At 39.3% G+C, this 10,694-nt stretch overlaps 1 protein-coding gene across 1 annotated transcript; it reads right to left on the reverse strand.

The window, feature by feature from the left end:
* LOC145785855 (uncharacterized) lies at positions 1-1,765 on the reverse strand. Its single transcript, XM_082597567.1, has 3 exons — positions 1,631-1,765; positions 864-1,036; positions 1-438 (listed from the first exon to the last, which is right to left on the reverse strand). The coding sequence occupies exons 1-3, from the start codon at positions 1,724-1,726 to the stop codon at positions 327-329; spliced, it is 381 nt and encodes a 126-aa protein (XP_082453693.1). The 5' UTR covers positions 1,727-1,765; the 3' UTR covers positions 1-326.
* Between the last annotated feature and the right edge of the window lie 8,929 nt (positions 1,766-10,694).

Here is a 10,694-nt window from a genome sequence, read left to right on the forward strand (position 1 = left end):
GATAAACATGAACAACTATTGGCAGAGAATAAAACAACCAGTCTACCACACTTTGCATAAAGAACATGGTGTAAAGAGCCCGGCTGGTAACTTAATTGCTCCCGAGAGAAATTGGATCATCATCACGATACGCAGGACTAGGATTTGACTTTTGTAGATGCGGCGTTTGCAACTCAGCATGGAGAGAATTGGTGACTTCCCAATCTGAGATTGATCAGTGAGGCAGCCACGGTCATACGCCTTTTGTGAAAGAAAAGCTGTATGACCGTGTCTTTCAGCAGACTTAGATTCATCTTGAAAGAATGGCTGATACCCGCACTCTATCTTCACAGTCTATGGAGAAGTTCATCGATGGTTGACCTCTTATCTTGTTTTTTTTGAAGACAATATTCCATCCTCTGCTCAAGAAATGCATCTCCACATGGCGGAAACCTTGTTCTGTGGATATAGCGAAACAATAATTATCACCTTCCCAAGCCATGTTTAGACTTGTTTCATCTCTCACATGGTACGCCATTGCCATCACGGTGAGATTACATTGATCAATAAAATGCCAAAAATGTCTGGATGTTTGCTAGTTCATTTAAATCGTAGTCTAGTAGTTTACAACTTACACATCATACAGGGGCAACAAGATCAGATACAGATGTTACACAGAATGAGTTCATTGGTTTGCTACAACACAATTTAAACTTTTCTTGGTTTCGTTTGGTTGTTCTTAATACTTTTTCAATACAAAAAGTTTTCTGTGGTAGCCTACTAAAATTTTGAAAAACACTGTTATAGAAAACTCAAAAATTTATATTTCACGTTAGACGTATTGGCTAAACAACAAACAGAACAACAAAAATTACTATACGCACTTCAGTCTTGTTGCAGAAGGCTCAGCCCGTGCACTCTCGACGTATTTCTTTACCAGATTTTCGTCTCTATTAAGCAAGTACTGGTACTTTAAACCAAGTAGCTCTGCTTCTTGGCCGTACATCATTTCATAAAGAATTAGTCCACGTGAATATACGTCAGCTGGCAATCCAACCTAAATAAAAATTGTATTATATTATTTTTCAACTCCCTTAAAGTTTTTGTAACCGTGAAGAAATATGTCATTCAGACGATTTCCAGTAAGCCAGTTATATTACTTTACTTATATTATTTATTTTGAAAGCTATTTGAAACAGTAGCGGATTCAACGGTAGAAGACGCACTCCAACTTGGGACATGACGTTAACTGTAGCAATGAATGACAATACCATTTTTTTTTTCGAGATGAAATGGCAATGAAGGAAGTGACTAGGCTAGAAGATAAGAAGTTTTGTAGCTGACGCAGGAAAATTGAGATAAGTTTAAAAATCTTCTCCGCCTACTGGTTGAGAAGTGTTATTCTAGTCTTCATTATGTAACGTTGATGTCACAAATATTCCAAAAGGTTTTCATTGAAATTCCCTTTTGGTTAAGCTGCCCTATAAATTTATTTAGGATTGGAAAAGTCGTATTCACATCAAGCATAATATAAGCCGCATTGTTTAACAATTATTTCGAACTTTCTACGAAACCAAAAAATAAAAATGTTGAAGCCTGATGCTGAATAAAAACGTTTACCTTAATTGTTTTCCTTAAGTCTAATACTTACCGCTCTTTCAAAATCAATTTCTATCTTTGTTCCAGCAATACTAAATAGTTGAACTACCACCAAATACATCAATGCATGAGAAGGCTTTATGATCATTTTAATGTAGGCTACCCCAGTTTGATTTTACTTAAAAACTTCTGCTTGAAGGGACACAAAAAGTGTAAATGGACAAGTGCAACGTGATCATTAATCATAATCACACAAATCGACAGAAGTAGGCATCCGCTACTTTAAAAGTAGCGCGCTACCTTCTACCGCTACTCGAGCTAAAATGGCGCTAGCTACCGCTACCCAATCGATAAAATTAGCTCGCTACCCATTACTCGGGTTAAGGTATCGCGCACTACCACTACTTCTCCCGCTGCTTTTGTCTTAACTCACACAGGAAGCACTGCATGACGTCAAAATGACTTTGAAAACGCATGATATCATTCATTTACACCTCGTTATAGAAAACACGCTCTATAGATGAAATTTATTGGTAACCTACGCATTTTTCAAAAACACGAGTATTTCAAAATGTGAGTCGTTGAGTCCTGCCCGGTTTGGTTTCAGCACATAAGAAGCACGGAGAAAAATCTCCCCACAGCAGCACTGGAAGGTAAGACATATGGGGTGTTGTATTTATAAAAAAAAGACGTTATAAATCCGCATTAAAAAAGTTCAAGGACTAGCTTGTGTCTGAAAAAAAGACCTCCACAATTGACTTTTTATCGACGTTTCATGCGACAGCACCAACACACCCACAAAAATCATCCTAGGAGTCGTGACTGGTGTTGATGTCACTCTTGTCGGTGTCAACGTGGCTTGATGTTTCTCGCAATTGTCGAATGATTTCTGCTTTGATTTTTTCACGCATTGTTTCCATGAAAAATCTCCTAAAAACGAGTAATTTTTTTCAATTTATGTTGGAAAGTTGCGGGTAGCGAGAATGCAACTGAAAGAAATGTGGTAGTGCCTCTCCACTACAGTGAAACAAGTAGCGCCGCTACTGCAGCCGTTACTCCAACAAAAATGCAACGGCACTACCGCTACCACCACCAGAAAAAGTAGCTCCGCTACAAAAGTAGCCCACTACTGCCAACCTCTGCAAATCGAAGTGTATTCAACTATAATAGTTGCACAATAACAGTTGTACTTTCTGAGCATATTGATGCAAAGTTTTTCTTTCTATTGTCAATACTTAACTTGTAAAATTAGGTGAAGTATAAAGAACAAACTGATATAAAATCTGACCATGTAAAACAATTTCAAAATCACATCAAAGCTATTTAGTCTATCCTACTCTTTGCAGTGTTTTTATTTTGGAACCTAATCCTCCCTTCTCGACTTATGTAAACTTACAAGACATTGCAACCTGGTGCTACACTACTATATGGCCAATAAAAGTGGCCACTACCGCAATGCCAAGAAAACGAAAGTCAAGCCTTTAAATAAGCTCTATATGGCCAGGGAGCTTTTGATTACAACACAGTGACAACATAATTAAAATTCAAGTTTACGCAATCGGGTGAAGCATTTTTCTTTTAACATCTTTACATACTTATGACATTGATAAACCGAAAACAGAAGCAATTACAACAGCTTTTGTAATTTGAATGGTGCAAATGAACATCTATTGGAGAGACGATCTCTTCTGTTAAAGACATGTGAGGTAATCGAATCGGATAAAAGAAACTCTACACTTCAAAAATCATTTGCTTTTTTATTGAGCTACAGACGATGTCATTGTTTTTAAGTTGATACACTGTAGATGAAAAGGGCTCGAAAAAGAGCCTTTGAAGGAGCTACTGCAAATTGGGTTCTTTTTAAGAAAGGAACCTTTTGGGGTAGGTGACTATTACGAACCTTCTGAAGGTTCGATAAAAGACCTTTCAGGGTTTTTTTTCTCATCAATTACCATTTTGGGGTACTATTATCAGGGGCGCCGGAAGCGGGGGGGGGGGGGGGGGTAGGGGGGGCGGATGCCCCCCTGCCCTCAATTTTTCTGCAGATGGAGGGGCAGGGGGGCAAAGGTGCCCTTTTAAAGTCATGTAAGTTACCGCACATTTTACAATATAACAATTTCTGCTATTCGCTTTTAGCCTAAACATTTTTGCCTCAAAATAATATATACGGCACAAAATTTTGCAACACAGTAGGCCTACAGGCCTTAAAACTCGTTTTTTTTCGGCAGTCATACTGGGAGCTCCTTCTCGGCGGCCAAATCTGCGTGCTTGGAGGCCAAAATACAAAATAATGATAGCACAAGTAAGAAGAATTAAACTTCAACAATGCTAAAATAATCACTTAGCATTGTTGAAGTATGGGCCTGGGCGACGTCCTACAATAGCATCGTTGCACCACGCAATAACTGCTTTATCGGGATTGTAATCCAGTACTGCGGGACCATCTAACGACACCCGCACGAGTGTCTCCAATGTGGCTGATTTTGAAGAAGTTCGCCACTCCCCTAGAATTCTGTTTAGCATGGGCTCTATCCAAGGGGGGGTGAGGGGGGTGATCACCCCCCCACTAATTGGAGTGGGGGGGGTGATCAATGCAAAATCACGCCCCCACTCATTTGGCTTTGAAAAGGTTTTGTGCTATTTTATTAATCAAGTTTTGAAAAATATATTTTCGCTGTTGGCACATTTTGAATTTTTTATCAATATGAATATATATTTCATTTCAATATGATTTTTTGGTTTGGCAACCCTGAACTACAAGCCAGGCGTTTACATTGTGTTTTAACTTAGCTTGCTTGGTAGCCACTTTAACAAGAAAAAATTCTGCCACTGCAAATGACTAGAATGACACCGCCAACCAATCAGAACATGTTATAAGAGGCTACCGTCCAATTGTGACTTCCTCGCACTTAGCCAGAGAGTTAATCTTGGCTTTGAAATTTATTTGGTAATTACAGAAAAAAAAAGAGCAATAGCAGTCGAACCCACGTCAATGAAATGACTACTTTCTAACCCTAACCCCTAAAAAGCCAACCAGTGCCAACTTAGTCGGCAGCAGTGGCCGAGTGGTTAGCGCGTTGGGCTCGCAGTCGAGAGCCTGCATGTTCGATTCCACCCCCCCCCCCCGCACTTGCTGTTGTTTCTCTGGGGAAGAAACTTCACTATGAGTATAATTGCCTCTACTCAGTGATCGATTTCGAGTAATGTAGTACCAAACTTAAGTCATAAGTAGAGTAGACAACCGGAAACAGACATTGCCGTCGGCTGCAGCGTGGGTCAGGTATACGTCAGAAGGCCTTCACCGATGCATAGCGCTCAAGTCCGCTTTCTCGCAATGCAGGGTAAAAATATGAAAAACAAATAAACAAACAAACAAACAGCTGATAGAAAATCCAGCACTTGATTTGCTTTGTATCATCTTCTTTTCGCCCTTTTTCACGTCACGAAAAACGTAGTTTATGATTGGTTCGAGTTTTCATTTGCAGTGCGAGAAATATTTCTTGTTAAGTGACTACCAGTTTGCTTACCCAAAAATGCCCTTTCCGAAACATACTTTGTGAAACGATTTGGAAACCCTATGCTTCGATCAGAAAGAAGCTGATGCTGCAATGGGGGGTCTGGGGGGCGTAGCCCCCCAGAAGTTGAAATGACTAGCCTATGACGATTTTAGCCCACTGTCCAAAAATCACCCCCCCGAATTCTAAAAGTGGATAGAGCCCCTGCTGTTTAGCAACGAAAAACAACTTTCGACATGATTGTGTTGACGATGGCGGCAAGGTAATAAAATAAGTATTTCAATGATGTGAAGGACATTACTAAAAGAAGCATAATTTTGCAAAATATGATCAAAAAATGTTTCCCTCGGATGTCAACTAACCTAGTTCTCCTTTTTAACAAAGATTCAATGTCCGACAACATCGAATCGACATAAAAACGACAATATTGCCAGCCGATTTAAATTAGCACTTCAGATTAAGACTTTTTTTAAATAAACATCGGGAATTACAAACAAGACTTACAGCGCTGGTGATCGCAGACGGATATTATATTCCACCAATAACAAATATTCCCGCACAATGCAACAGTGGCGATTAAGACGCGCTGACCTACTGTAATTTTGCGTCACTCTTTGATACTAGGCTACATATTTTCGACAGTTAAAATCCACGATCATTCTATTGCGAAATTAAATAATTGGCTAGAAGAGACCGGCGGCCAAACTTGGCCGATTGAGGAGGTAGTACCGGTGGTCATTCAAGCATTATTTAGCAGCCATGGCCGCAGGCTGCTTTAAGGCTTGACAGTAGGCTGCATCATTATAACATAGCATGATGCCCTTCTTTGTATACCGGACACTTGTAGGCTATCATTACTCAATACATAGTGAGCTGATAGATTAGCATTTTGCTATATCTTATCTTAAAACTTGAAAAAAAATTGGCCTTTTAGTAAACGAAAGTGCCCTTTTTTCGTAATCTTGCCCCCCCCCCCAGTCAAAAATCGTTCCGGCGCCCCTGACTATTATGAACCTTCTGAAGGTTCGATAAAAGACCTTTCAGGGTTTTTTCTCATTAAGTAAATTTTTGGGATACTATCATGGACCTTATGAAGCTTTGATAAAAGACGGCGATGAATTGTTTTATTTTGGTCAACAGCGCACGAGTATAAAATAATTGACATGGCAAGAAGAACACAATTAGCATAGCCAGGTCAGAGACCCCTATCTGTCACTGCTTTCTTTTGACGTCAAGAGTTATTGGCCGAGACCATCAGGTCTACGTCTCTCTTATTGCTAATTACTCCGTCGTCTTATATGAAATAACAACGGGATAAAGTATGCCGTTGGTCAAAAGCCTTATCTATCACTTCAATCAATATATTTCGCCAAATTTATTCGTGATTGTGTATTTTAGGTAGAAAAGGTGATAAAGACTCGGTTTTTGACCTATTTTCGCCATTTCTTGGTCAAATTTCCCAGTTCACATTTTATTTTGAAAGTCCTCTTGCATAGAACACAGAATTTCATCAATTTTGTTTTTCCGTTTCTGTGCAAACAGTATTCCATGCACTTTTTGCACTACAAAGCAATTTGCGCAAATAATAAATTACCTTCCTAATTGATGTCTGCCAGCAAAGAATGACTCATATCGCGTCAAAGACCAACTCCCTACCCAGACAGCAAAATCGACGTTGAATCAATGTAAAAATGACGGATTTTGCTGCCTGGGTAGAGAATGGAATTTTAGCGCCGTCGTGTTATGACTGACAGACACAAAATGAAACCGCACGCTAATAGTAAACTGTCAATCAAGCTATTGAATATCAGGAAATTTCTTGCATTTTATAACTGGCTGTGACAAAAGGTTTATTGTGAACTTCACAATTATCCGATACCAACATAATCGGAATTAAAAGTTGGGGCAAGAAAAAAAAGTAAAAGTCAAAAAATCTCAGGTTTCTAGCGTCACTGCTTCTATGTGAAATTGCTGAATTAGCAGAGGGCCAGACCATAAGGTCTACGCCAGTGACAGATTCGGTTAAGAACCGGTCTTTTTTATTTCAGCAAAGAAAGTCGGATATTGATCAACAACTTTCTAATTTGTGACTGAGACTTTGGGATTACTTCATACTCGTAAAGTCGAGAAAGCTAGTTCATTGGTGTAGGCTACTTTTTACTGATAAAGTTGTGGTTACGGTCAAAAATGAGCTAGCCTTCGCCCAGGGCTAGCCTTCGCCCAGGACCGCCATTACTTCATACATTAAGCAAACTAGGCGGTCGGCTAGTGCGAGGCCTCCAAGGAAACGCAAACTTTTTTTGCAGTTTTGTAACTATTTTGAAGCCATTTTTCTTTGAAGAAAGACATTTTTGTGTTTGAAATATTGTCACACGAACTGCACGCCTATACTTTATGATGAAATAATAAATGAGAAGGTCAATAGGATCCATTAAAACCGCAAGTTTGTTGAGCTCATCTAGAAATAAGGACTTGCATTTGCAAGCCGTTGCAAGAGCTTAGAGATTGTTGCAATTTGTTGAAAACATTAGTAGCCTAAAAATAAACAGGCTCATTGACGCAAATGAGTTGAGCTATGAAATAACTACTAATTTCCCAAAATTTATCACAACTTAGGCTAAAGATGTGCTGTCGTTTTTGGTGAAAACCGTGCAATACAAATTTTTTGACAATATACCGTACCAAATGTTTTAATGCTTTGATAAATCCACTGACGCTTTTTAAGCATCAGTAACAAGCGTTGAGGGAAACTTTTCAAAGCTGAAACCCCCTTGGCTGAAACTCGTCAAAACGACTGTAGCCTATACGCTCTATTGATAGTTCAGAATAGGCCTAGCATAGGCCAAGAATAGCGCCATTGACCTGATTAATGAGTTCATTTGCATCTCCAGTCTTCATGAGATTGACTTCCCAATAAGGCGCGCCAAACGCAAACCATTTAGACATGCACCTCACTTAGTTTAGTCCGGCAGTCGAGCCGTTACCAGGGTGTGGCCGTTGGTGTGCATTACCACGTGGAGCGATACGTGACACTTAGGATTTCAGTAGAGGACCAAAATTCTCTACCCACATCAGGGATGTGCGACTGATAGGAACAGAGGTGCTACCTCTCACAAAAACCGTACACCCCTGAGTAAAAACACCTTGAGACTAAAACCCCGAGTCCTACCAGTAAAGAAAACTACTCTTTTTAACAGCATAGGCCTACTATTGGACCAGCTCAAAGCAGAGACTAGGCTACGCTTCTTTTGAATCGATTTATTCAAGCTCTGATCAACATTGCAAGCAAAATGGTGGACACTAGGCCTACCATATTTTCATCACCCATAAAGAGGACATGTTTAGTAAGCAAGTAAAATACCAGTGGATTTTTACATCTTCTTAGATGATGCTTCTTAGACGAGACCTTAGATGCCTATGTAGCAAAAGTGACAAATAAAAAACATAACATATTTATTTGTCAGATTCAGTCAATGAACATTTTACTGTTCATTTGATTTTCTCCACAGAAAACATGTGTTTTACATTTGCATTTTGAGCCATACCTTATTGCAGATGAAGAATTGCTCGATTCTATAGTTCTGCAATATTTGAACTATTCTGTCCATTTTCTGATGTGCCATCATTTAAAGAAATGCAAGCTAGCTATCGGGTTTAAGACGCCTTTGCACTAGCTTTGGTATTGGTCGAACAGTTTAACATGATCAATGCCAACATTTTTCTCTAACAGATACTTTCACACACCGCTGAAAAGCATTAGCCTATCCTATGCTTTGGTGTAAGACAGCATAAGCATCCAATCAAAGGATGTGAACTCGGAAAATGAAACTAGTGGTCTATTCATCCAAATAGGCTACACATGAGCAGGGCTTTGCAGCCCCGGAGCCGTGCATTTTCAACGAGCTGGAGCCGGAGTTCTACGTGAAATTCAAAAAGAGCAGGAGCTGGAGCCATTCGTTTAAAAAATAGCTCCGGCTCCGATGTATTTCATAAGATGCTAAGCTACTACCATTGGCTCAATTCACATAATTTATCAGCAACCCTTCACAAAATTAAGAATTGTTGCTTCTTTGGTGCCATCTTTTCTAACTAACCACGATGCTGGGGATTTGACAGCAGAGCAGTTACATGTTCATAGTTGCAACCGATGGTACTGACCACTGACTGACGTTCATCCTTTGACCTCAGTTTTTGACGTAGGCCTAATGGAGCCACAGCTGGCGCCAAAGCAGTCGTATCAATGAGCTCCGGAGCTGTAGCTAATTTATGATAAAAGAGAGCTCCGGATCTGGAGCAGTTTAACATTTACGCCTGCTCCAAAGCCATGCAAAAAAGAGGACATTTGAGCATTTTCAAGTGTCCTCATAGGACAATTAATTTTTTATGAAAAAAGAGGACAAATCCTCCTAAAAGAGGACATATGGTAGCCCTAGTGGACACCAACGATGACATTTTTGTCAAAGAATTTGGAAATATTTGTTACAGTGTCAAATGACTTGCTGCATTCGAAGTACCATGGCAAAAAAGAAAGCAAAGATTACGCGAAATGGAGATTTCATGTTATGGCTACTACTTCTAATTGTAGGCTACGTTGATTGTTCGCCGCTAATTGTAGCCTACTGTCTGCTAACATCAAGCTCAGGCTCATGTACGTACATCTCTGACTGGGACCACGGAAGGTTGCCAGGAGCGCCGTCAGGAAATTGTTTAAAAAACATCTGCAGCCTATTATTATTTTTAGACTTAGGACAGAAAGTAGGCTATGCGTTCTCTGAATCTGAAGAAATGAAAGGAGTAGTTCAGTTTATTAAATAGTGTGATATTTTATTAAGTTAGAGCCAACTTTTGTTCAACCAAAGCTTGCGCTAAGTGTTTTCATAATTCGAAGTTACAGACTACTTACTTCGTTTTTTGTTTTTATCAAAATGCCGTTTTCAAAGTTGCATTCAATTTCCAAGTGATATTGAAGTGTTATGTTGATTTTTGAAAGTGTTATTATTAATTGCTTTTCCCAAGGACACGTACAATAAGCAAACTTGTCCATTTTTCTCCACGCTGCCTTAGAGCTGAGGGTCAAGCAGAAAAGCTATGTATAGTAAAGTGCCACATTTTTGGGCAACTTTTTAGGAAAAATAAGCTTGAGTCATCTCATATTCTGCCAGATTCCTACAGTAGCTATTTGTTGTCGCCTTCCTAAAATAACTGACTGCACCTCAAGTATTGTGATGCACGCTCATCATGATGAAGGTCCTTTACAATAATTTCGATACGTAGCATATGAGCTATAGCATATTTTTGCAATGATTTGATCCCTTTGTTGCATTGCCATCGATGAAACGCTTATTGCTAAACCAAAATATTTCGAGTAAGGATAAATGTGTCAAGGTTTTTAAGGAAGCATTAAAATAATTACAGTATATTTTTCTGTTGTAGGTTATACTTTTAATTTCATCGGATGCACAATGCGCACGGCAAACTCGTCTAGAGAAGCTCGTCAGATAATACCGGTATTCAACATTTTTTCGACTTGTTAAAAAGCTGTGATAACTTGGTAAGTCTACATACTGCATTCGAAAAATAAACCCAGTATATTGCAAGTAA

Source organism: Aplidium turbinatum, chromosome 2 (genome assembly GCF_918807975.1).
Source record: "Aplidium turbinatum chromosome 2, kaAplTurb1.1, whole genome shotgun sequence".
Taxonomy (NCBI): domain Eukaryota; kingdom Metazoa; phylum Chordata; class Ascidiacea; order Aplousobranchia; family Polyclinidae; genus Aplidium; species Aplidium turbinatum.